The 26,553-nt window shown below is 43.3% G+C and overlaps 3 protein-coding genes and 2 long non-coding RNA genes across 8 annotated transcripts in view; 2 read left to right on the plus strand and 3 right to left on the minus strand.

Moving 5' to 3' along the window:
• Window positions 1–187: 187 nt before the first annotated feature.
• LOC109643185 (cellular retinoic acid-binding protein 1) lies at window positions 188–6,924 on the minus strand. The gene is made up of 4 exons (XM_020108217.2): window positions 6,180–6,924; window positions 4,549–4,727; window positions 3,835–3,948; window positions 188–658 (listed from the first exon to the last, which is right to left on the minus strand). Exons 1-4 carry the CDS (start codon window positions 6,247–6,249, stop codon window positions 608–610), a joined length of 414 nt encoding a protein of 137 aa, XP_019963776.2. The 5' UTR covers window positions 6,250–6,924; the 3' UTR covers window positions 188–607.
• A 1,085-nt stretch (window positions 6,925–8,009) lies between these two features.
• On the minus strand, window positions 8,010–13,324 carry LOC109643188 (solute carrier family 25 member 44-like). Of its 4 annotated transcripts, none has more exons than XM_020108221.2 (4): window positions 12,864–13,324; window positions 11,017–11,681; window positions 10,724–10,851; window positions 8,010–10,227 (listed from the first exon to the last, which is right to left on the minus strand). In XM_020108221.2, the coding sequence occupies exons 2-4, from the start codon at window positions 11,642–11,644 to the stop codon at window positions 10,036–10,038; spliced, it is 948 nt and encodes a 315-aa protein (XP_019963780.1). In that variant the 5' UTR covers window positions 11,645–11,681; window positions 12,864–13,324; the 3' UTR covers window positions 8,010–10,035. The 4 variants fall into 4 exon arrangements, with proteins under 4 accessions (XP_019963780.1, XP_069386004.1, XP_069386001.1 ...); XM_069529903.1 differs by lacking the exon at window positions 12,864–13,324 and adding an exon at window positions 11,942–12,749; XM_069529900.1 differs by lacking the exon at window positions 12,864–13,324 and adding an exon at window positions 11,938–12,749.
• The window catches only part of LOC138411103 (NACHT, LRR and PYD domains-containing protein 5-like), a 402,447-nt gene continuing 388,899 nt past the window's right edge, over window positions 13,006–26,553 (plus strand). Inside the window, exons 1-8 of the mRNA XM_069529793.1 lie at window positions 13,006–13,142; window positions 13,636–14,307; window positions 14,648–14,827; window positions 15,254–15,468; window positions 15,690–17,595; window positions 17,834–18,007; window positions 18,561–18,734; window positions 23,196–23,369. Coding sequence (XP_069385894.1) covers window positions 14,252–14,307; window positions 14,648–14,827; window positions 15,254–15,468; window positions 15,690–17,595; window positions 17,834–18,007; window positions 18,561–18,734; window positions 23,196–23,369 — 2,879 coding nt within the window. The 5' untranslated portion in view covers window positions 13,006–13,142; window positions 13,636–14,251. The remainder of the gene's footprint in view (window positions 13,143–13,635; window positions 14,308–14,647; window positions 14,828–15,253; window positions 15,469–15,689; window positions 17,596–17,833; window positions 18,008–18,560; window positions 18,735–23,195; window positions 23,370–26,553) is intronic.
• LOC138411115 (uncharacterized) lies at window positions 23,376–24,396 on the plus strand. The gene is made up of 2 exons (XR_011243773.1): window positions 23,376–23,629; window positions 23,661–24,396. It is a non-coding gene; the product is annotated as an uncharacterized lncRNA (long non-coding RNA).
• Window positions 24,018–26,553, minus strand: part of LOC138411114 (uncharacterized) — a 4,865-nt gene continuing 2,329 nt past the window's right edge. The window contains exon 2 of the long non-coding RNA XR_011243771.1: window positions 24,018–25,491. This is a non-coding gene — a long non-coding RNA (uncharacterized lncRNA). The remainder of the gene's footprint in view (window positions 25,492–26,553) is intronic.

Raw genomic sequence — 26,553 nt, forward strand, 5'->3', positions numbered from 1 at the left:
CATCCTCAGGTCTCGCTTGTTATATGAGAGCGAGAGCGGCGCTCTAAGAGCACATTGATGGGGGGGGGGGGGATGCAGTCGTCATATTTGAACGTGTCTCTCCCTCCAGTCTGTGCACCCCCACCGCCGCCATGGATGGAATTCATTCAGCGAAGCGCTGGATAGGAGATGAAAAAAAAATCTGATCTGATATTGCACCAAATTTTATTGCGTTGCTCCCTGACCCACATCACATCCTTCCTCCAGGTTTCATGGTAATTCCAAGCTTTCGCACAAGCTTAGAAACAAACCATGAAAGAAATTCTATTTACTCTGTGGCCTCTGCACAAACCCTGGGTTTGATATTATTATTTTCAAAAAGCAACAAAATAAAGGTCTGGAATCTGCTGCCTCAGGATCCAGAGCATGAAATGAGCCAACTAACAAGAACAAAACATTCTCTGGTCATTTAATTTCCAATGAAAAACTCGTTTTATAAAAAAAACAAAGGAGGAATCAGCAGTGAAATCTGCCTGAAGATGAGATTAAATGAAGAATCCAAACGACGACGGTCGAACAGATTTGCTGAGATTGTTTGTGAAGTTTCACTTGAGGACTTGGACCTCTGCTAAATGCGTACGTAGATCCTTGTGCACACCACATCGTCCGCTCCGAATGTCTGAAACAAAAAAACAAAACTTCATCAGAGGAATCGTCGTCTCACTGGTTCTTTGAATGTTTTCTGTTTCTTTGAGAATCAGCTGCGAAAGTCTGTTGATTCGTCGAGACGATAGATCTGAATGTGTTTCTGTCATCAAATAATCATTTCAGTCATTTCATAAACAGAAAAGCTTAAATATGAGGATTTCAAGCTCTTGTTTTTCACACATCATCATAAACTGAATGACAGTTTTTGATTGTTGGTCGGACAAACACAAAACATCTGAACTCTGGGTAAATAGTTAATTTATTCTGATGTGTTATGGATAAAACAGTTAATTGATTGATGGAGGACACGATGAGCAGATCAATGAACTGAAAATAATTGTGATCTTATTCCTTAATTCAATAATGAATCAAAAAAGCCTTTTTCAATTCAGGTCTTTGTGTAAAGTGTTAAATTCCCTCCATGAATTGCCTGATTTAAAAAAAAAAAAAAAAAAAAAGGGGGGGGAAGAAACACTGGAATCCCAGAGTTAGAGGTGCGTGAGACCGAGGCCGGAGATTGATTAGTGTCCCAGGGGCGCAGCGGCGTGGCCACACATCATCATTATCTCAGTGTGGCAGGCCGACGCTGTAAAAAAATGGATCTGCAGCAGCTCCATCTGGCGACGGGTGCGATGCTGAAGGAAACGTTAACTGGAGGAGCCATCAGTGTTCACACACACACACACACACACACACACACACACACACACACACACACACACACACACACACACACACACACACACACACACACACACACACACACAGATTTGGACCCTGACACCATCACAGCCAAACTATTTCCTCTGACCTCAGTCCCATTATATAAAGTCAGATCATTCATCAATGCTCATTTGTTTTATGAGTTTCTTTACGCAGCTTTTCAATCTGAAGCATTGATCCTCTTTTTCTGTTTGTTCTTTCACTGCACACTCCTTCAGTGGTCATTACATCACAACCACCCATCTGAGATCACAGTCCACCGCACGCCGTCTTCATTAAAGCTCACCCGCCTCCCTCTCTCCCTCGGGGGAACTGATGTGTTCGATTTTTAGCTTCGTGTAAAATACACAGCAGAATGTTTGACCAGGAATAATGAACTGATTCTTTCTTTAGTTGCCAACAGGAGCGAACTGATTGATTCGTTGACAAATAGAAGACATTTGCTGTTTGACCTTGAGCTTCACTTGTATCAGTAATTAGCCGCGAGGACAGAAAGACATCAGGATGGATCAGTAACGTCTGAACCATGTTTGAGGGAAAATTATAGAAGCTTTGACACTTTGCTTGCGTCGTTTTCTCTCCGAAGAAACGTTGAATAACTCGATGCACGACTCTTTCATCTGTATCAGCTCAAAGCCAAATATTTCTGCCTCCACATCGTTTTAACCTGAACATGAGTAGAACTTCAACTCAGGTGTAACGTGGGAGTTTAAATGAGCGATAAGCAGAGGAAGTATCTGAGCTCGCCCTCCTCTCCAGAATCCTGTTAAGACTCCTGCAGTATTCTTTGAAAAGTTTTCTCGTGATTCAATCCCACGTGTTGCTCGATGGGTCCAGCACACAGAGACGTGCACGCCCTTATCTTGAATAAAAACAGATTTGGTGGAAGCTTTGTTTCAAATTACAGCCGCGCTCGAATGTTTTCCTGATTGCCTCTGCAGAGGTGAGTCACAGTCAGTAAAGAGCAGCTCCTCATCAAAGCCAAACTGGACTCGGCTTTTGTTGTCCATCTGGCCAATGAACCCACGCGTGTTAAATCCCAGATGTTTACAGGGAAAACCTCCTTGTCTCAGTGATCTGCGTTTGCCAGGAACTGGAGGGAGACGTGTCTCTGATGTCTGCGAGATCATGAAACGCTGCGCGGAATGTGGAGTCTTAACAACAAACGTCTGTGAGCGTAAATTAATTCATTTAGTCCAGATCGTTTCCCCTGCGGAGCCCCTCGAACTGTGTCGCTGCAAAACCAAACCATCGGCTGGATTTTCTTTTTTCTCTGAAAGCAGCAAAATCAACATCAGCCGACGAAGAACGACAGAATGACCTTCTTTAAATGTTTATCCACACCCTCAGCTGGAAGAAAGAAATGTGGACATGGGAGTTGACAGCGTTTCTTAAGAACCACAGAGCGTTTGGGGGAAAATATTGACCAGATCATTCAGCAATTTCCCATCTGGTGCCACCACCCAGTTATGGCCTCTGTTGACCATCGGTCTGGTTTGAGTTTCTGCATCTGCCTGGTTTTTATCACTGTCATCACTGGAAAAGGATTTTTGCTTTTGAGTCGAGAGTCAGACGAAAAAAATGTAGATTATTGAGTTTGTTCAGTAAATTTGAAACTTCAGGTTGAGTTTCTTGTTTTTTTGAGACTCACAGAGTCAAAACTAGAACTCGGATAAACAGTTATAACTGAAGGAAGCACGAGTGGATTTAAATGTGGTTTCATGAGGGAATCATTCGGCCTTTATACTTTTTATTTATATTAATATCCTGATTGTTTTCATTAGTGACAGGGACCGATGTGGATTTTGTTCCACTCTAACGCTGTTTTTCCTGTTTCCAATCTTCATGTGATATTAAGCTGTAGTTTCATATCGGCCGTACAGATGTGAGACCAGTGTTCTCCTCTTATCGTGGCCAAGAATGTGAATAAGCACATTTCCCTTAAATGTCAGAGGATTCCTGTGTCGGCTGCACTGCACTGGCGGAACAACAGAGTCTTTGACTCACGTTGAGGATTGATCCTTTATCCCTGAATTGTTTTCTTATTGGCAGAAAGAAACAGAAACTGGCCCAAGTGGCTAAAGATGGCGATTTTCAAATGTGACACCTCATCCCACTTTGTAACGCGTCCAGACATCTGTTCACCGATCTGCGGAGGGAGTGCAGCTGGAAATGAGACGGCCTGCGTGGACGTCTTTGTTCAGAGCGATGGGATGAGAGCGTCCCGGAGCCACAGTGTCATTAAAGTCAATATAGAGACAAGTTTTCAAACTTTTTCCACGAGAAACAAAAGGACAATCTGTTCTGAAGAGACTTTAAAATGAGATTATCTCTCGGTTCCTGTTTTGTGCAGGTGATTGGCTTGAGTCTGCATGTGTGTGTTCTCTGTGTGTGGCCCTCTCTGATGTGATATTTAAAACTCACCAGTATGAGTTCCTCCCCTCTCAGTTCTCGGCTCCAGAAGGTCTTTGGACCGCTCCCGCTCAGGAGAGTCTGTTTGCAGTAAATCTTGTTTTCTGTTTCCCAAGTGGCCAAACTCTGCAGAGAAGCAGCACTTTAATGAGTTTCCTGTTTTTATCAGCCTGAGGTTCACCTGGTGAAACACGTCAGCGGTGAGACACCACGGCTGCTCCACAGTTCTCACATCGTTGAGCGTAGTTTAATCTATTTCTAGGTAAAGTCACTGGGCTTCCGGAGTTTCTGCGCTGATTAAAAATCAGATTGCATGTAATGACTTTGAGATTTTTAATTAAATTTGAATGTGATCCTGACGTGGCAAATGTAGTCAAAGGTGAACATGGCTCAAATAGTTAAAAACTGATATTTGAGATACAGTATTGATACGGTTTACTTGTGGGACAGATCCGGCAAACAGGAGTTTACCAAAACCATTTTGCGATGTGAGTGAATGTGAATCTGTTTCCAGGTTGGCAGGGAGTTAATTCAATTTCCTGAGGAGGGTTTGGACTGTAACACCAGAACCTTCCACGTTCACAGTCCTCTCAGTAGGATTTAATGAAGTACATTTACTTTGCTCCACTACATTTTTAAGTACATTTTAAGTAGTAAATTGAATGCGGTTCTTTTACTTGAGTGTATTTTTGTAGTTTTACTGAAGTACTCCCACCAGTTAATTACCTTACACTTTCTGCCGTCCACCGTCTCCTCGTCAAACTCCTCACCGATGAGGAAGTTGATCTCCGTGGTGCGGACCGTGGTGGAGGTCTTGATGTAGAAGTGCTCGTCGTTCTGTCTTATCTCCACGTGGGGTTTGGATGCAGCCACCCCTGCGACCTGCCTCAGCAACAAATTCACATCTGACAACAAGCACAGAGCTACATGTGAGTCCACAGATATCAGGTCAGGCTGCTGAGGAAAGTAGTAAATATATAAACTGACAAAACACAGATTAGAAGTTTTAAATTTCCTTCCACTGCGAATAATCAATAGACCTAGTTTCTCATTTCACGGCCCACCAGCAGAGCCAGGACCAGGGTTTGGATTTCTGGATGGGTTTTCACCAAACTCTGTGGAAACTTTACTGCGGATCGACGTTCAGACGATTCAGTTTTTGAGCTGATCGTCCAAAGTCAGTGTTAACAACAAGAAAAACTTGACAACAAGATGTTTCTGCCAATAACAGAGACAGAGAAACAATCTCACGTGATGTCATAGTTCAGAGAAAGGTCATCAACTGTCTTCTTCGTACTGTCGACACCATCTGAAGCTTTTATGCATCACATGTGGCATAAATTCATGAGGTCGATTAAAAATGTGCGTTCACAGATGAAACCTGACGAGTCGCTGTAAAAACACATTACCTCAGTTATCACAACGTATCAAGACAAAGCTGAGGATCAGGGATCGTGCAGCTGCGAGTGCTATCAGCAGATGTTGCACGTGGAAGGTGCAGTGACGAGGTGATGAGAGGGAGGAGAGCTGGTGCTGTTCACTCTGATAGATCACGTCAGGTTCGGTCGTCCCAACGGGTGGAGAAGAGATTAAACGCTCTGTCGCACAGTTACAGTGCGAACAATTAGATGAGAGAACACTCGGGTCTGTTTCTCATCTCCGGCTCAAACTGAGCATCAGTGACGTACGACAGCACCAGGTGGTCGTCTCCTCCTCCGATTTAAACCAGTTGTCTTCACACATGTCAAACAAATCTATGGAAGCCCGGAGAGGAACATTACAAAAAATGATTCCAGGAACATTTCATTCATTTGGATTTTGATTTATAATTTAGATTATAGATATTTTAACACTTTAACGCGTTTTTATCCTGATCGACTGTAGGTTGTAAAACAACAGAACGGGATTTGAACCCAGTCACTGCCTGTTTAATATGAGGACCTTGTTACATTATTATATTACATTATTATATTATGTTATATATTATTATAAGCCTCTCGATTAACATAAAGACACGAGAAGAAAACATTGATGCTTTTTGTCCTATTTCATTTTTTTTTGCACGTCAGCCTCTTGTGGCTAAAATGAGAATTACAGCAACGAACAATTACAATTACAACAAATTAACAAAATTCACCACAGTCTTTCTATCGTCTCTTATTTGTATCTTGTCTTTTGACATTTGACAATTTAAAGAACTATTCACTTAACACAGTCCCCAGAACTCCAACATGCAGGTGAAGTTGTCCACAGTGCAGATGATAGACCTTTAACAAGCTCATCAATGCGACGCTGACTCTCTAATTTCACTCAGACACGTTCCGACCTTCATCACAGACAGCGTAGGTTCTTCTCACCCAGGGCTTTGAGCAACTCGTCGAAATTCTCGCTGCTCTTCATTCTCCAGGTGCCTGAAAAATTAGGCATGTTTTCTCGCAGGGTTTGGTTTGTGCGTCAGTCTTTGCCTTCCGTCGTCTGCTGTCTCGTCCGCTCCCTTTATTCAGCCTCTTTCTCTGCCTCTGTCCGTCCCTGTGCTCCCTCCTCCTCCTCCTCCTCCTCCCTGTGTGTGACCAAACCTCCTCCACCCCGGCTCCCTCCACCACACACACACTCTGAGTCATTACATGTTTCTTTTAACGACGGAGCCAAATTATGTTTTTATTAAAGTCTGGATGTCTCATCTGTAGCTGAGGGTTTGTGGAACTCGATGTTTCATTTATCACAGATTTCTCATTCACACCTAGAACAGATTTTCTACTATAGCAGGTTTGGGATTTGCAGTTTGTATTTGCTCACTTCACATCCTCTCATGTAGTGAGAACATCTTCTGAGATTTCTGCCTCCGACCTAATCGAGGCGAATGAGACTTTGTGCGTGGTGCCGAGTAACAGAATTCAAAACAGCTTCTTTTTCCGAAGACCACGACCGAGACATTTCTGTGGTCGTGAAAATCCTCGTTGATGGCGACACCCTGCTGCAGAGCGTCTGAGTAATTATCCACTGGTTTGAGAAGAACGTGTGATTAAGATGATGGACGGACGGTTGTAGTTGGTAGAGATCCTAATTCAGTGACAGGACAAATAAAATCTAGATAAAGGAACGAAAACTCTGATTCAATCCGGCTCTCGTGTCGTCCTCTTAGTACTTTGACCATCTCACCGTTTATTCCACACACACACACACACACACACACACACACACACACACTGGCACCACCATAGCTACCACCATCACATCCCTTCCTCTAACCCCGGCTGAGTCAGTCTCATCAGTCTTGTTGACAAAGTGCCCTCCGGACACCGCTTGATCATTGATGCACGGAGCCGAGCAGGGAGCGATCCGTCATCCCACCAGGAGGCGTCCGCTCGGAGGAGGCCTCGGCATCTTCACCGGGCCTCCTCGTTTCTGTCATTCCTCAGTAGATCTGTCTGTTGACAGTTAACATGTGTGAGTTACTTTGGTGCTTTTATGGCTTTTTCTTGGTTTAATCTGACTTGAGATGCACTTTGACTGAGTTGACTTCGTCTTTGAACGTTGATAATGAGCACAACTAGATTATTTATACACACACACACACACATTCCTCCTCGATTCATTTGTCACTGCTGCTCCCTTCATCTCTATCATCATCTTGGTAAAAAGCGATACACAGATAAATTAGTAGTTGTAGTTGTAGTACACACGTAACTGGACTGGTGACCTATCCACCGTAAGATCTGACCTCTGACGTCAGAGCGTCACCTTCAGGAAGGTGTATGAGAACAAATGAACTTCTCAGGCTGCAGAATCATATTTTCTCCTCCCAGACGTTTTCCTCTGCAGAATGAACTCCCCGAGGATGTCAGCATCGCACAATATCAACACCATCTCTAGATGTTTGGGGTTTTTTCCAGTTAACGTTATCGTGTCCACACAAAGATTTCCTCGTGCACATGTGCCGCTAAACTTCAGTATAATGTTCTTAGGCTTTGCTCTTCTCTGACCAAGACAAAACTACGGAAGATTATTAGAGTCAAACATTCAGCATTTCAAGAACAAAGTGGAAATGATGAAAATTCAGTTTTCAGATTTCTGTTTCGGGCTTATTTCATATTTCACCATTTTCTAGAAATTTCTGATTCTCTTCGAGTTCAAATGTGAAAATATTCATTAAAATAGAAAAATAAAAACAGCAGAGCCCACGATCGGTTCAAGAGTGGCCGTGAAGTTTTATTGAACAGATGAATTAAAATAAACTGAGACAAGTATTCTGTACACAAGTCGAGTTCTGACGAATCACCGCCGAGCTCTTTCTCGTCTTTCACACGTGGTTTGGTTTAAAAGATAATCATGAAGAAAATATGTTCTCGTGAAAACTAGAACTTAAAACTGCAAGTGTATCTACAAAGTATTCAGGTAGAACTTCAATGTTTCTCACACATCTTGGTTTGGCCTGAGGAAAGTGTGTATAGTTCAGAAAACATTATGGCTTCATCTACAACTTTCAGATTCGGGAATTTGCCACCAAAGTAAAAGTGGCCTCTTAACTTTCGGTTTTTCTGTGGGACGTAACATCTACTGCAACGTGTTAATATTTATATTTTAAAAAGATCAGCCCGAAACAGTGACCACATCTCACGTAACATAAAACTGGTTGTTTTCCTTTATTTCGAAATTAATTATATTCCCCCAAAAGCCTCTAAAGCAGTATTTTTTTTAAAGCAACAAACTGCATGAGATACAACAAACAACAATATTCACGTTAAATGAAAAACAAACATGAAATGTGACATTTTGAAGATCGAACACGATTATGGTCATAATCCCAAAAAACAACCCCCCCCCCCCAGAAACAAACAAAAGATAAATTAGTTAAAATGCATTTTAAAGACGACATGTTATTCACATGATTTACAGGAAATATACAATCACATATTTCTGAGAAGGAGAAAACATTTATTGCACTCGAACATTTACTGTCACAATAAGTGAAACTATCATTTCTGCCCAGGTTGTCGCTGGCAGAAATCCCTGGTCGTTACCATTACACTAAATCAGCCATTCCCCACATCACAAACAGTAAGTTACCGAAGAGCTGATCACATGTTGCACTGTGCGTCTCAACGTTGTGCATGGAATTTGTCGAGTGATTCATTTTGACTTACAGGACAAATGAAACCACCACACAGTAACTGCCATTTTGCAGATTCTAATACCTAACACCTTCTCCTCCCGCTCACTCAGCACTTAAAAAACAAAACTCACATTGTTGTTAGTGATTTCACACCACGAAGGCAGCGACGAGAAAGAAACCGGAAAACCGAATGGAAGGAAACAAAAACAGAGGTTTTTTTTGTTTGCGCTGACGTTTCTCCAAACCCTGATCAAAACCCGTTTTTTAACTTGAGCCGCGTTTTTGCTTGACTTTGGTAAGACAGCACAAACTATCAAACATAGAACACAGCTTTCAGTTTCACTTTTCTCCAAGGCAAAGATGCAGAAGCGTGATTGCAGTGTGCGTTCCCCAAACACAGAAATATAAGGTTGCTTGAATTTGTCTCCGTTGTCCAGCGACAAAGCGATAATACAGTTTTCAACCCTGTTTACGCAGCGACAACTGCCAACATGGGTATATTTAAAGCAACCCCATGCAACTTTTAACATGGGTACGATCTCGTGTGAGCAGAACTGACCGAGCTGCAGCTTCCGAATCCAGCGAGTTGAAGAGCGAAGCTGAACGAAAGATTTGAGTTAAAAAGACCGAGAAGTCATTAAAAACCAGAGTTTATCTCCAAAGTTCAGCAGGAAGCTTTAAAAATACGAAGAATTCTAAACTGAGTTTGTCGCACAGGTCACAGCAGCAGCTCTTCTGGTTCGGGAAGCCGGGGATCGTGGGTAATATCCACTTATCAATTGTGTTTCAGTTCGGTTAGCAGGACTACGCAGTCAGAGCTCCAAGAGATTGGTGCAGGTTTTTTTTTTATTAAAACCACTTCCTAGCTGGGACACCGAGCGGCTGCAGAGGGCGCTGTTGCTCAGTAAAAGTTGCACAGTGTTGCTTTAATCTGTAACTTATGGGTCGGTGTGAAAGATCAGACGCAGATTCAAACTGTTTAAATTGGCCTGGTGTCATTTTGCTCCCCAGGCTGAGACTTATAATTCAGTCACTGCTTTCACAGGAAGTCCACTTTAGGGCTGGGGGCGAAAATGTCCCACGGTCTGTCCACGTTTGTTTTACCAGTGTCTCGAATCCACCAGTTCCGGTCGCAAACTCATTTTCTTTAGAGTCTCGTAGCCGACGACCATGACGATGGCGGTGGGTGTGGAGGAAATGATGCGAGCCGACAGTCCTTTGGTCAAACCCCAGAAGCCCTCCTCTTTGATCAGCTGTCTGAACGTCTCAATGACTGAAGTCCTCCCTTCAACCTACAGACACACAAACGTGTGGTGTTGTCATGTGGAACCACAAACCAGTATCAGAGTATCTCAGCTACAACTGGGTGATATTTAATTATTTAGAGAATAAACATTATTTCAACAAGCAACCAAAAAAATTGTGACTTATCCGAAGTTGCTCAATTCAATTAATGTGTAATTAATTGAATTAATTTTGATGCAACACTTCATTAGGGCGTAACCTGGTTTGTGAACTGTCGTCTCGTGCAGAAACTGTCACTCTGATACGTCACGTGATGCAAATTACAGGAGTGATATGACAACAAAGAAACCTGAAGCACAAAGAAAGCTGACTCATGATTTACACGAATTATATCGGTGATAACTACACAGACTGGACTGTGCACTTCAAGGCTCTTTTCTGACATTTTTCTTCGCACAGACAGAAGAAACCATAAACTACAAGCCCTCCATGACCACGTGACGCCTGCTGTCTTATGATGGATGTTCAGTAAAAGATGCTAACCTGCACTCTGGCCCGCACCACATCCATCGGGTTGGTGACAGTTGAGGCAGTGGCAGCAGCGAGAGGTCCAGCCATGGCTTGTAGAATCAGATGAGGACAGTCACTGGGAGCCAGATTGGAGAGTTGCTCTGTGAAACATAACAAGCACAGATCTTTTATTAGGCACATGAAAAAAGATGCTCACCCCGGATATTCAAGAGCATCAGACACATGGATACACGACAAAGCACGAGCTCCAGGGTTTTAAAGATAGCGTGACGATCACAGGGCTCTCGGATGTTTCAGGCACATACCGGCATAGAAATGATAGAACGGCCACCAGACAGCACTGTTGGGGATGTAAGTGATTAGAGAAGCGGCGTATCCTCTGTAGAAACCCCGGAAACCATCGGCAGCAAAAATCTGACTCATAATGTTCCTGGTTTGGCCGAACAGTTTTTTGGGCTTTCCGTTCTCCGTGTTAGAGTTGAGTCGAAAGCGGGTGAGGTGCTCCCCTTGGCCCTGCATCATCAGCTGCTGAGAGACGACATCTATGGGAACGGTGATGCTCTGAGCCACCAGAGAAGCCGAGCCGCCGGCCACCAGCGACTTCATCGTATTGTCCTCTGTATACTGGGAGACATACTTCCTTACCAGCTCGTAGGTGGTTATGTAAGCCTGGCCTGAGATGAGCGTGAAGGTGTTGACCATGAAGCCACGGTAGAGTCCCCGCACGCCCTCCGCCCGCAGGATCTTGAAGAAGGCGTCAAAAGTGCCGCTGTAGAGCGACTTGCCTCTCTGCACCTGCAGCCGCGTGCGGATGAGTGTTGCTGGGTAGACTGTGGCACGGATGGTCATCGTCATGAACACCCCGAAAGAGTAGAACTTCCTCTTGTCGAGGTCCTCCCACTCGATGATCTGGATGTTTCTTTTCTGCTGCATCCTGACAGCTGAAGGGGCGACCTCATCCGACTGATTCCTGCCCGAGAGAACAAACAACAGTGTCACGAGTTAAGTAGTTTAAACTAAATATTAAAAAGTCTGTTTTTGAGACTGGAAATTTAAGTTTACTGCGAACAAATGGTTCTTCAACATTTCCATGTTATACTGAGCAAAGTCTTTATTGTGGTTGAGGGCACTGGACACAAGAGACGCTAACATCTCATGATCTCCATGATGCAGAAACGCTCAGTACAAGATTGTTATCGAGGATTTGAGATTAATGAAACGCTCACTGACGCAGCCAGGCACTCAAATGTCCCGGTGAGGGGACGATGAGTTGGTTTTCTGGTCAAACTAGCTCTGTCCTGCTGACACCGGAGAGAGAGAGAGAGAGAGAGCCGCAGTATTCTGCTAAACCGGAAGTCTTGTTACTTCACCTCAATACTGTTTGAAACAACGTCAAAGAATTTGCTTTTCTGCTTAAACCCAATGTCAGTATCGAGTCAGAACTCCCCAGAGTGAGATACTATGGGTCAGCGCAGGGTTTCAAACATGCCTGAACCTTGTTTTCCTCAGGACCCTGGAATGATTGTGTAACGAAAACAAAAAAAAAATACTTCCTGGATCCTCGTCCAAATGTTATTGGTTCTTCCTCGTGTCGTGCCCCGCCCCTCCACAACATTTCATGCAAATCGGTTCCGCAGGTTTTTGCGAAATCCTGCGAACTAACAAACAACCAGGTCCAAAAAACACGTGACCTCCTCTGCTGAGATAATAACAGGGGACACCAGCACGTGCGTGTGTACATGCGACGCTCCCTCCACGTTTGCTGAGAAAACCAGCGTGTCACTACACAGCCGTCACTTCTCATGTCGCATGAATCACACTGATCTGCTGGACTCCACGAGAGAATCGTGTGTCTGGTCCCAGAACCGCTGGTTATCATCTCCCCAGTTTCTGCTTGACCCCGGGGACAGCATCGGTCAGAGGACACGGTGTACCCGAGGCGCAGCGAGGCCGACCGGGAGCGACCGTCTCCCTCCCGGTCGAGCTGATACACACCCGGCAAACACCGGCAGAGCTTCATAAGCTGGTGAAACAACAGGCGGAGCAAACGAAGACGCTGCTTCTCGATTTCCTGGACGCGCTAATGTCGCGTGTTAGCTTCCATCAAGCTAGCTCTGCGTTACGTAGCGTTAGCATCGCTCTGAACACTTACCTCTCCGGACAGATGTTTAATTCAGACTCATGTCCTGGGTGTGAATCGGGTTCGAAACCTCATGTGGACATCCGATTAAAACCAGAAAGTCAAACTAACGTCGTCGATTCGCTGTTTGACCTGAACTAGTTTGAGGGGTGAGCTACTTCCTAGCTACCGAGCTAACAGTCAGGTGTCTTCCTCATCCCATTCAAACGCCATGCTGCTGAACCAGCCAATCACAGGCGTGCTGCGTTCAAGGAGCGCCAACCGAGAGGGGAAAAACGAAGACTCAGCCCGGTGAGAACTAAAAAAACTAAAACCTTCTTCTTCTACCGATTATATCAAATAAAGGTCAAAAATATCGTTATTAGTGGCATCATGGTGGAATGTAATACTGACACAACCCAACTGATTAGATGTATATATGTATACACACTTGTCATTCTACGGAAGCCCATTATAATGAGAAACTTTCTCAAAGTAATGACGTACTATTTCATTATTATGACTTGGTATCACTATCATTCAGTTTAATGGGCCAATATAAAGTTGATTCATCAAGTCTTTAAAAAGTATCCAGTTAATGTATGTACCAGTGATTTAGTTACAGACAATATTTGATAAAATCTGTATTACAATGTGCATATAGGCTGTATATATATATATATATATATATATATATATATATATATATATAAAGAGAGAGATATTACATAACTGTCTTGCCACCACCAGGTTGTTTCCTAATCAGGTTTTGTCACTTCACTTAAACCTTCCCTCCCCCAACCAGTTGACTCTTATGATGCTTGACCTGACTCCAACCCTAACTAACCTGAACCAGGTATCCTGGCCTACTCTCCAACCTCGGACTCTGATTTACAGTTTGATATTCACCCTGGGAGGAGGCCCTTCCTGACTGGTAGAACACAGGGCAAGAAGTTCTCAATGCATTCACGTCCTTTACCAGCAGATGTCAATGTTTGACTTGTTTCCCTCTTTGCTCAATGCGAGGACACTGCACAGGTTTCTAGTTTGGACTCCAACAAAGAGTCTGCAGAGTCTGCAGTCACTGAGCATGTTGTTCATGTCTTGTTGGACTATTTGAGACACGTGTAGCTGTGATCATAACGATGGAAAGTAAACAGTGGTACTTTATCACACAACACCATCTTAAAAGTAGCTTTAAAGTGACGAAAAGCTTCTGCATTCTATATTATGACGTCTTATCTCATGTCTCTAAATTGTTCAAATACATCAGTAAAGATATATGACATTATTTTGTCATTTTAACTATGTTACTGCACCATTAGAGCATTATAGCATGTTGAAGTTCATCATTCCATTATTATCTCTGCTCTGCATCTGGAGCCAATGAGTCTGAGAGGAAGGAGGAGGAGCATGAGAGCATGAGAGTGTCAGACTCTATTTTCACTTGGAGGAGCAGGAGAAGAAAAGTGAGCAGGTGAGTGTTCACACAACTTTATGAAAGTTTTACTGTCACACTCTCTCACCTGCTGTTAACATCCATCTGCTGATCACACGGCTCCAAGTTTGTCAGTTCACACCTGGTGACAGACGTAGTTTCCATGTGATGGGATCACCAGAGACAGATGTGAACAGCAGGTGTGGAACAAAGTGTCTTCAAATGACTCATTAGCAGAGTTAACTCACAATTTCACTTTTTATCTTCATCACATCTGTTAATCAAGTGTTTAATACAGAATCATACATTACTGTGTGTGTGTGTGTGTGTGCGTGTGTGCATGTGCGCGTGTGTGTGTGTGTGTGTGTTTCTTGAACAGACCTGTTTGTCCTGATTCCTGTGAGCTCAGTGTTTTTCCTCTCAGACTGAAGATGAGTGGTTATGAGGAGGAAGAGGACAGAGCAGAGTCTCCAGAGTTCAGCTGTGTGTCTCTGAAGAGTGAAAGGTCCAAAAGAGAGATCCTAAACTTCAGTAATGAACCTGGACCCTCACACACAAAGTAAGAGATTGTTTCTACTGTGAACTGATCTGAAGAGGATGTAGTTTCCTCTAGTGTGGCCCCTGCATTAGGACACAGCTTCATTGAAATTGGTGACTAATCTCTCAGAATCCCTCAAAGAGCTCAGACCTCCACCAAGGCCCAACACGCTCCTGATGAAACCACTTTGAAATTCACTACATACTCATTTTTATTTGGATCTGCACCAAATTTCACTCACTCATAAACATCAGTCCTCTGAACATCTGGTTCACAGAACACATCCTTCACCAAGTTTACTGGTGATCTGTTCAGTGGTTTTTATAATCCCACTAACGAACAAACCAACCAACACACAAACATACAGGGTGGAAACAAAACCTCCTTGACAGAAGTGATGACGACCTGTGACTGTGACATTTGACTTATCAGGACATGTCTTCACAGAGAGAGGAGGAGGAGTCATGTTTCTGAGGAGGAGCAGTCGTCCCGCTGTGCTTCGTGTCAGGACGTCCTGAAGGATCCAGTCTCCACCAGCTGTGGACACTGGTTCTGCAGACAGTGCATCACCTCATACTGGGACCAGTCTGGTTCTTCAGGAGACTCCTCCTGTCCCCAGTGTGGACAAAGATCCAGAAGAGGAGCTGGAGCTCAGACAGCCGGTCAGAGCAGCACTGTACATGTGTCTGCTGATGTCTTCACTTCTGACAACAGCACATGTTTGATTTTGTTCCTTCATACAGCATCAACATTTCACTTGGTTATAAAAGCACAAAGTTCAAAAGCTTTGATTTTCTCTAGTTTTTCTGTATCTGATGAAAACAATCAGCAGATTCTCAGATTCTCTGTCTTTAGTCTCACATTGTTTCTTGTCTTTCAGCAGATCGGGGTCTGCAGGAGGTTTTAGACCAACATAAGATCAGTCTGAGGAGGAGATGTGAACATGTGACTGAAGGAACTGAGGAAACAGGAAGTAGAACCCTCCTCAACAGGATCTACACTGAGCTCTACATCACAGAGGGACAGAGTGAAGAGGTTAATACTCAACATGAGGTGAGGCAGCTTGAGACGGCTTCCAAGAGGAAGAGCCTCCACGACACTCCCATCAAGTGCCACGACATCTTTAAAGCCCTCACTGACCAGCAGAGCAGCATCAGAGTCGTCCTGACCAACGGCGTCGCTGGAGTTGGAAAAACCTTCTCGGTGCAGAAGTTCACTCTGGACTGGGCAGAGGGTTTAGAAAACCAAGATGTGGGTCTGCTGGTTGTGCTTTCGTTCAGGGAGCTGAACCTGGTGAAAGACGAGCAGCACAGTCTTCTCACGCTGCTCCGTGTTTTCCATCCAACATTACAGACGCTCACAGCAGAGACGCTCGCTGTCTGTGAACCTGTGATCATCTTTGACGGCCTGGATGAAAGCAGACTTTCTCTGGACTTCAACCACAGGGAGGTCGTGTCTGAGGTCACACAGAGGTCATCAGTCAACGTGCTGCTGACAAACCTCATCCAGGGGAATCTGCTTCCCTCTGCTCTTGTCTGGATAACCTCCAGACCTGCGGCGGCCAATCAGATCCCTCCTACATGTGTTGACAGGGTGACAGAAGTACGAGGCTTCACTGACGCCCAGAAGGAGGAGTACTTCAGGAGGAGATTCAGTGATGAGGAGCTGAGCAGCAGAATCATCTCACACATCAAGACGTCCAGGAGCCTCCACATCATGTGTCAAATCCCAGTCTTCTGCTGGATCAGTGCTATAGTTCTGGAGCACATGTTGACCACAGACCAGAGAGGAGAGCTGCCCAAGACCCTGACGGACCTGTACTCACACTTCCTGCTGGTTCAGACAAAGAGGAAGAACAACAAGTACGGTGGAGGACATGAGACAAGTCCACAGCAGCTGACGGAGGCTGACAGGGACGTTCTTCTGAAGCTGGGGAGGCTGGCACTTAAACATCTGGAGGAAGGAAACATCATGTTCTTCCAAGAAGACCTGGAGCAGTGTGGTCTTAATGTCACAGAGGCCTCGGTGTACTCAGGAGTTCTTACTGAGATCTTCAGAAGAGAGTGTGTGATCTTCCAGAAATCAGTCTACTGCTTTGTTCATCTGAGTGTTCAGGAGTTTCTGGCTGCAGTCTACATGTTCCACTGTTACACCAAGAGGAACACAGAAGAACTCAAGAACTTCTTGGGAACATATGGGAACACAGACGACACCTTCTCCCTGGATGACCTCCTGAAGAGAACCATGGAGAAATCCCTCACCAGTAAAAATGGTCATCTGGATCTGTTTGTTCGCTTCCTTCACGGCCTCAGTCTGGAGTCCAACCAGAGAGTCTTAGGAGGCCTGCTGGGTCGAACAGAGAACAATCCAAAGATCATCCAGAGAGTCTTTGGAGGCTTGCTGGGTCGAACAGAGAAAAATCCAAATATTATCCAGAGAGTCTTAGGAGGCTTGCTGGGCCGAACAGAGAACAATCCAGAGATCATCCAGAGAATCATCAACAACTTGAAGGAGATGGAGAGTGATGACATTTCTCCTGACAGAAGCATCAACATCTTCCACTGTCTGACTGAGATGAACGACCACTCAGTACATCAGCAGATGCAACAGTTCCTGACGTCAGAGAACAAATCAGAGGAGAAACTCTCTGAGATCCACTGCTCAGCTCTGGCCTACATGCTGCAGATGTCAGAGGAGGTTCTGGATGAGTTGGACCTGGAGAAGTTCAACACATCATACCAGGGTCGACGGAGACTAATCCCAGCTGTGAGGAACTGCAGGAAGGCTCTGTGAGTCCAGACATGATCAATAACATGTTGAATCAGTGAACACATCCTCTGCCACTTTGTTAGTCTGAATGAACGCTTGTACCAGATCTGAAAGGATTCTCTTGAGGTGTTTTTAAGATAAAATGTTCATGAGGCAAAAAGAGGATTTACCAGGGTGAGGGTCACATGATCACGTGTTGTATGAATGTTGTGTTTCCTGATTTTATTCTCACAGATTTGATATTTTCTTTATTTACAGACTTGTTGGTTGTGGACTCTCAGAGACTCACTGTGAAGTCGTGGCTTCAGCTCTGAAGTCAGACCCCTCACATCTGAGAGAACTGGTTCTGAGTAGAAACATCCTGAAGGACTCAGGAGTGAAGCTGCTGTGTGCTGGACTGGAGAGTCCAAACTGTCGACTGGAGACTCTGAGGTCAGGTCCTTAAATCCTTGAATGTTCACTTTTCCAACGTTCTTTCTTATTTGGTCATTATCTATTTAAATTGAATTGTCTCAGTTCTGCTCTGCTCACTGTCCCTCAGTCGTCTGTCCCTCACCCAGCCTGTCAGTCACGTCCACCTCATCAGCCCAACTCCATTCACCTGCACACACCTGCTCCTGATCACTAGTGTCAGTGAGTAACATGTGGACTGAGGCCGAGCACTCGTCCTCCTCAGGTTCTCAACAATAAGACACGTTCTTATTGAAGCACGTTGGACAGTTGATGAGTATAGAACCAAACAGGAAGTGACTGTCAGGAGCCATCTCTACTTTAAACAGTGTTTAATGACACAAACCTACTCAGTGACCAAACACACAGAGAAGAAGGTGATGAATGAAACAATGGTCCAACATGTCTGATGTGATATTTATCTTCAGGTCACAGACTGGACTGAGGTCAGCAGCATGTTGAGAGTCTGTGTTGACATGATGACGATCCACAATAACAGGAGGACACATTCAAACATTCAGATTTCTTTATCCAGGTTGTATCGCTGCAGTCTGTCAGAGATCAGCTGTTCTTCTCTGGCTTCAGCTCTGAGGTCAAACCCCTCTCATCTGAGAGAACTGGATCTGAGCTACAACGAGCTGCAGGACTCAGGAGTGAAGGAGCTGTGTGGTCTTCTACAGAGTCCAACCTGTCCACTGGAGACTCTGAGGTCATCATGTTTTTTTTTGGTTTTTTTAAAAATAATTTTCCAAAAAGTAAGACAAGAACACAAAACAAACAAACAAACATTTGGCTCACATACATATTCAGATTCAAATCCATACAGGCAGAAGATTCAGGGGTCACATCCTATACAAGAAAGAACAAATTCAAAACAAATAAGTGAAATAAAGGTATACAGAAATAATAATAAATCAATTAAATGGTAAAGCAGAGTGTCCCTTTTGAGTCAGAGTATTCAGAGCTATGATACAAACCCTCCAGTGGGAGAATGGTGGAAATATTCAAACCAACATATGACAGAAAGGGTTCCCATGTTTTACGAAAGGCATCATCATTGCTGTGAAATTTACATGTCAAATAGTCCAACACAACATATTTTAATAAAACCCTTTGTCACTGAGCCTTAGATGGAGCTTTATCTGTGATCCAGTTCAAAAGAATACTTTTTCTAGCACAGAAAGCAAGTGTCTGATAAGGTTTTCTTTTAAATTTGTTAATGATCAAGTTATCAGATATACCAAGTAGCAGATATAAAGGGTTATTATTACTGTCAGTAGACAGAATCTTATTAACTTCCTGCCCTATGACCTGCCAAAACTGTTGTACTTCTCTACAATACCACAAACAATGTGTCAGACCACCAGTTTCTATCTTACACTTGGGGCACAGTGGAGATGTATTGGGGTTGTATTTATGACGTTGAGAGGGAGAGATATGAACCCCGTGTAGGAGCTTCAGTTGCACAGCTCTCACTCGGTTACAGACATTCAGTGTTTTAGAACTTTTCCAGGCATCATTCCAGTCATCATCTGTTATCTTAACATTAAGTTCCCTTTCCCATGAGCCCTTTAGAAAGGAGGTGTTTGTAATGTTATATTCCTTAAGGATATTATAGAATAGGCTAATAGAACTGCCAGATGCAAAAAGAGCTGTCTCTCTTGGCGTGAGATATCCTGACACTGAAGGATTGAGGTATCCTTTGTGACAAAATCTCTCACTTGCAAATATCGAAAGAAATCATATTTCCTTTTCAACTGACTAAAAGACAACATGGTAGAGCCTTCCAATAGTTTGTGTAAAGTAGATATTCCTTTATTTTCCATTAGTCCAGGGGGGAAGTCAGGATTGTCACATATTGGAGTGAAAACAGGCGTGAATCGATCTGCCCTCTAATTTTTTAATGGCATACCATGCCTTAACTGTGGAGATTGTAATAGGGTTTGTACAAACAGACTTCAAACATGTATTTTTTCTAATAAACAGAAGACTAACCAAAGGGTATTTAGACATAGAACTTTCTACATCCAACCAGAGAGAGGTGGACTTATTATGCTCCCAGTCAGCTATGGTACGCAAATGAACACTAAGCTGAAATGTTCTAATGTCCGGGAGGTCGAGACCCCCCTCTGAGGATGGAAGACATAGCGTAGCTATTTTCAGGCGTGGTTTCTTCTTAGACCATATAAAGGAGCTAAACCAACTATTTAACTGTTTGATAGTCTTATGGAGCAACATGACTGGGATCATTTGTATGGGGTTAAGTAGCCTAGGGAGAATGTTGACTTTTAGAAGTGCGACATGGCCTAACCAGGAAATTGGGAGGGTATTCCATCTTTCTAGGTCTAGCCTTATACGCTCAAATATGGGTGGGAATTTTGCTTTGTATAGCTGTTCAAACGAGGTTGTAGGAGCCATATATTGTTTGATGATCATTATTCAGGTTTTGATTTGTGGGGTTTGGGTCACATGGGTGCTGTAAATGATTGCCGCAGGTTATAATAATGGCTGAATCACCTGCATTGGGCAGGAGAGAGGCGAATTAGGTAGCAGTAATTTTTGTTGACTGCATTCTGTTTAGTTGGAATATATAAATATAAATAAATACATTGAAACTTACCTGGACTCACCGTGCTTCCCTGAGCATCAGCGTGTCACTACAAATATACAGGACCTATTCTCAACCACTCAAGCAACTTTATAGGGATTGGAAAGCCGCAATAGAGGGTGTTACACGTATTCCCAAATAGACAAAACCTTCTGGTGACCATTTAAACGGGAAGGGAGATGGGGTATCTGTTTCAGACAACCTAATGGCATCACTTCCGATTTACTGAAATTTAATCTGTAACCAGAAAAAGTACTGAACATATTGATGGTATCAATAAGGGTTGGAATATATACCTCAGGTTCAGTCAAAACAATCAAGACATTGTCAGCATAAAGAGTAATCTTGTGTTGTCTCGTGGCCATTGTGAAACAATGTATTTTTTCATTTGCCCTGATAGCCTCAGCAAGTGGCTCAATTGCCAAGGCAAAGAGCAGGGGTGATAGAGGACACCCTTGCCTTGTACCTCTAAAAAATAGAAGATTGCAACCCATTGGTAAGCACTGCCGACAGGGGATTTGTATAAAGCAACTTTATCCAGTTTATAAAATTTTCACTCAGGCCAAATTTGTCTATTGTAAAAAACAAATATGGCATCTCTACGCAGTCGAACGCCTTCTCAGCATCCAGAGAAAGCACTAGACCACCCAAAAACTGCTGTTGAAAAACCTGAATTGTATTTAGTAATCTGTGCATATTGTTGTATGAATTACGACCTTTAATGAATCCAGTTTGGTCATCATTTATAAGAATAGGGAGTAAGCCTTCTAGTCTTGTTGCTAATATTTTGGAGAGGAGTTTCAGATCAGCATTCAATAAGGAGATAGGCCTGTATGACGCAGTCTTGAGGGATTTTACCTTTTTTTTAAATTAGAGAGATGTGCGCTTCCCTCAAAGGCTGTGGCAAAATGCCTCTCTTAAATGAGTCATTAAACGTGGGTCAATCAGTAAATCATAGAACTCTTTGTAGAATTCACTACTGAATCCATCTGGACCCGGGCCCTTACCGGACTGTAACCCTTTAATAGCACTGAGTACCTCCTTCTTAGATATAGGAGCTTCAAGAGACACTTTGTGGTCCTCAGATAAGCTAGGAAGGTTAAGAGGGGAGAAATAATTGTAAATTTTTTCTGTTATATCAGTTTGTAGTTCAGATTTATACAAACTTTCATAGTAAGTTCTAAATGGATTATTAATGGCTACAGTGTTAAATGTCTGTTTACCCCGACTGTCTATGATTGAAGAGATAACTCGGGAATCAGCCTTTTTCTTCGTCAAATATGATATATGATATGATGTATTTCCCAGCTTTATCTCCATGTTCGTACATTTTCCGTTTGGCAAGTCTGATTTTACCTTCTGCATCTTTTGTCCATAATAAATTTAAAGCACACCGAAGTGCAGAAATCTCTTTAAGCTTCTGTACAGATGAGTTTTTGACATATTCTTTCTCAGCATATTTTAGTTTGGACTCTTAAGATTTTTCTTTGTCCATCCTGCCTTCGCCTCCTAGTGGACATATAAGATATAATAATACCTCTGGAGAAGGCTTTAGATGTTTCCCACAACAATGAGGAGTCATTAGTGAAGGCGGAATTAACAGCTAAAAAAACTGAAATTCAGGTGCCCGGTAGCGTTGTGGGTTGTGCCGGCACCCCATGTGTAGAGGCTACAGTCCTCGCTGCAGTGGGCCCCAGTTCAAATCCCACATCAGCTGGCCCTTTACTGCATGTCATTCCCCCTCTCTCTGCCCCCTGCTTCCTGTCTCTCTTCAACTGTCCTATCATTAAAGGCATAAAAGCCCCAAAAAAAAGACTGAAATTCTTCTCTGAAGTAAGATAAGAACTTGTTGTCTGTTGGAAGGGTTGAACTTTTGATGTTTGGTTGACTGGGTTCTCTAAATTATATTGCATGAACACAGCAGCATGATCAGAAATAACTATATTTCCTATAGATGGACTGGACTCCTGTAACTCCCTCCTCTCTGGAAGAAGACAAAAGTCACAAAGTCTCCAACTAGTTCAGAGCAGCAGCTTCTCACTGGTATTAAATCTCAACATCACATCACCCTGATCCTCGCTTCTCTCCATTGACTCCCTGTCCGTTGGAGAATTGATTTTCAGATTTTACTGATCACTTTTAAAGCATCTGGCCCCAAACTACATCAGAGAATTCTTGAGCCTGTATGTGCCTGCATGCAGCCTTAGATCCTCAGGTGGATCCTGCTGTTCCAAAGTCCAGGTTGAAAACTAAACCGTGACCGTTCCTTTCCCATCAGGGCTCCTCGGCTTTGGAACGGCCCACCTGAGGAGATAAGGCAGAGTCAGTGACGTCTTTTCAGTCACTTCTTAAAACCCATTTTTATAGACTTGCTTTGATGTGATGTGTTTTTATCATTTTCACCTTTGATGTACTTGTACTTTTATCTCTATTGTCATATTACTGCTTTTATGTATTCAAGTTTTTATTTACTTTTCTTGATTTGCTGTCAAAGCACTTTGTAAACTCTGTTTTTAAAAAGTCCTTGATAAATAAAGTTTATTATTGTTATTAATTATTCAGGTTGAGAAGCTGCAGTCTGTCAGAGATCAGCTGTTCTTCTCTGGCTTCAGCTCTGAGGTCAAACCCCTCTCATCTGAGAGAACTGGATCTGAGCTACAATGACCTGCAGGACTCAGGAGTGAAGGAGCTGTGTGGTTTTCTACAGAGTCCAACCTGTCCACTGGAGACTCTGAGGTCAGACATCATGTTTTAATGTGAAAGGTTCAGTGTGTAGAATTTAGTGACATCTAGTGGTGAAGTGTCATGTTGCTGCTGAATTCCCCCCCATGAAATGGTGGTCATCATAGAAACTCAAAAGGTTCAGTTTGTCCAGTTTGTGCTACTGTAAAAAAATATGGCTGCCTCCGCAGAGAGGACCCACTCTTAAATATAAAGAATGTGAATATAAAGTACTTGAATGTTAAGTATTTAAATATAAAGTATGTATATGTAAAGTATTTGAATATAAAGTATGTATATGTAAAGTATTTGAATATAAAGTATTTCTGGATTATTTTCTCTTCAGTTTCTAACAATAGAATCTTACACACTGGAGCTTTAAGGTCAAAGCTCAGAACGTGTTCCTAACAGTGAACACTGATACTGAGCTGAGAGATGTTTGTAGAATGAGCGGTGAGGACCGAGTCAGGCTCAATGTGACTGAACTTTTACTGACAGATAAACAATCCAACGCTGGACAATGTGTACATGTGATGTTTCTGTGGAAGCTAACCAGGATCTGTCCTGGTGGTCCTGTGGACCGACCACATGACAGCGTGCTGCGTTCGTGTTCTGGGACTGGGCTCATTTCAAACATGAAATCATGAAATAATGACATGAATATTTGTTATTTTCACACATGAACTCAGTTTAATTTACAGTTAAGTTTTATTCTTTATTCAGGTTGAATCACTGCAGATTGTCAGAGATCAGCTGTTCTTCTCTGGCTTCAGCTCTGAGGTCAAACCCCTCTCATCTGAGAGAACTGGATCTGAGCTACAACAAGCTGCAGGACTCAGGAGTGAAGGAGCTGCTTGATCTACAGCAGAGTTCAGACTGTCGACTGGAGACTCTGAGGTCAGTAGATGTTTGGAGTCAGTCCACGCTGCTTTCATCAGTATTTTACTAAACACAGTCAGTATCACAGTACAGATCCAGGGTCTGTACTACGAAGCAGGATTTGTGGTTATCAGGTTAACTTCAGGTTTAGTTTTTTCAGTCCTACGAAGCTCGTTCACTTCTTATTGGGTTAAATCACCATGGTAACTGATGATGAACGGCTAACCTGCTCCGAAGCAGGTTAAGTTGGAGATCAACCCGTATAAAAGCTCCGCCCACTGACCAGCGTGACTCTCCACTGTTGTGTGGTGCACACTCTCCTTAAAGGGACGGAGAAGAGAAGTTTAAACCAACGTCTGGTTGGTTCAGTTGATCTCAGCCACTAACACACCCAGTACATCTCAATCTCTCCAGACTCATCCTGTCACCAAAATACCAGATGCTCTCAGTCAGGTCCCTGAAAATAGCTCCATGTGTTTTTATTGAGTAGTGATGTCAGAGGTTTGCACCACAGTGTGTCCTCAGAGACAGAGTGTGTCCTCAGAGTCAGAGTGTGTCCTCAGAGACAGTGTGTCCTCAGAGACAGTGTGTGTCCAACTAAAGCTCATCATAGAGACCACATCATAGGATTCAAACTCTGCTGTCAGTCAAACTGTCCATGTCTGTGATTGGTCATACGCAGTAAACACCGCCCCTTTTATGTGACACATGTCTTCACCTGTAACAGCAGGAAATCCACCTCTCAAGTGTCCACTCTGCACTTTCACATGCAGAGGAAACACACGTGATGGTCAAAGTGTGTGCAGCTCTTAGCGTGTTCACTCCAACACGTGAACATGAAGCAGAGAGGAAGCTGCTCCACCTCTGAACAGGACTGAAGTCCCTGCTGCTCTTTATACTGGATGTGCTGCATCACTGACTCACAGCTGGTGAAGTGAGTCTCTGTCAACACTGATGTCTTCTTCTCTCAACAGATGGAAGAAGAGATCTTTCTCTAGGTGATTGTGAAGAGGACAGTGTGTGTGGACGGAGGCTGAGCTGTGTCCTGATGATCCAGAGGCTGAAGCAGCAGCAGCTTGTGTGTAGAGCGGCTCTGACTGGGCCTTGTTGCTGGGAGGCAGAGTGGAGACAGAGCTCCAGAGGAATCAGAGGAGGTGAGCTGCTCTGAGATCAGCTGTCACACAGTGTCCAGTCCACCGTCCTCCCTGTGTGTTCCTGTGTGACACAGCATCATCAGTGGATCTGCTGCTGCTCTGTCCTTTGACACAGAAAAGTCAAAGTTGTAAATATGTAAAAAGTTATGTGCAGAAAAATATGCAGATTTAATGCAAATGTAACTTTCAAATGTAGAAAGTGACATTCTATCTACTGGTGGGGACATGAAGCTGTGAGCAGTCGCTGTTATAAATTAATAACTGCTGAGTTCAGACAAGTGTCTTTTATTTTAAAACTATTTAATTAAATTTGAACAGTTTCATTTGAAGTGTTTTCTTGAATGACGTCAGATGAGATCTTCTCTGTAAAGTCGCAGCTGATGGATCTGACCTGAGTTTGAGTTTCTAACTTTTGATGTTTCACTGTTTAATGGTAGAAGGTCGAAAATCTCAGCTTCAATTCTTCATTTAATTCAACTGCTGCAGGAAAACCACGAAATCCAGTTTGATCATCACGAAAACGTTTCTTTCAAACTTCAGATTTTTTTATTCACTTGTAAAATCTTGTGGCTGTTTTGTTTCAATGAATCATTTTATTATTTTTACATGAAAATAAAACTTTTCCACTTCACTCAAGTTAAAATTCTCTGCCGGTCAGTTTGTCTCTGGTCCACAGCTGCTCAATGATCAGAAGGTTGGTTTGTACCGAGCTGGAGATTCTGTGTCCTCCTCCACTCTGCTCTCACTTTAACTAAAACACTCACCACCAGGGGGCATCATTCAAGGTGAAGACCGTGGTGACGGTGTGAGTGAGGTGGAAACAGATCTGAAAGGTGGGAAACTGAAGGATGCACAGAGATTACAGGCCTCTAGAGAAGGTGAGAGGTGTTTAAAGCATATTGATGGAATTTGAGGAAGAAATTCTCCCAAAGAAAGTAGTGTTGGGATACATGACACACACAGAGAGGGAATATATACCAAGACCAGTAAGATGCTTCAGCTGTCAAAGATCTGGTCATGCTGCTCTGACATGTGAAGGAAGAGAAGGTGTGCTAGATGTGGTGAGGATCATGAGGATGAACAGTGTGGGGAAGGGATGGAACCAAACTGTTGTCACTGGAGGAAACCATAGTGTGGCATATGGAGGATGTGAAGTCATGAAGAGG

This window comes from Paralichthys olivaceus, chromosome 1 (assembly GCF_024713975.1).
Source record: "Paralichthys olivaceus isolate ysfri-2021 chromosome 1, ASM2471397v2, whole genome shotgun sequence".
NCBI lineage: Eukaryota > Metazoa > Chordata > Actinopteri > Pleuronectiformes > Paralichthyidae > Paralichthys > Paralichthys olivaceus.

Bases quoted from the DNA above. Each gene is read 5' to 3' on its own strand.
- LOC109643185 (XM_020108217.2), bottom strand. From the start codon at position 6,249: ATGCCTAATTTTTCAGGCACCTGGAGAATGAAGAGCAGCGAGAATTTC. The intron at 3,949-4,548 runs GTAATTAACTGG...GCTTCTCTGCAG, and splicing joins TGGACGGCAGAAAGTGTAAG to AGTTTGGCCACTTGGGAAAC. The intron at 659-3,834 runs GTGAGTTTTAAA...TTTTTGTTTCAG, and splicing joins GAGGGGAGGAACTCATACTG to ACATTCGGAGCGGACGATGT.
- LOC109643188 (XM_020108221.2), bottom strand. From the start codon at position 11,644: ATGCAGCAGAAAAGAAACATCCAGATCATCGAGTGGGAGGACCTCGAC. The intron at 10,852-11,016 runs GTATGTGCCTGA...TATGTTTCACAG, and splicing joins GTTCTATCATTTCTATGCCG to AGCAACTCTCCAATCTGGCT. The intron at 10,228-10,723 runs GTTAGCATCTTT...GTGTGTCTGTAG, and splicing joins TGGTGCGGGCCAGAGTGCAG to GTTGAAGGGAGGACTTCAGT.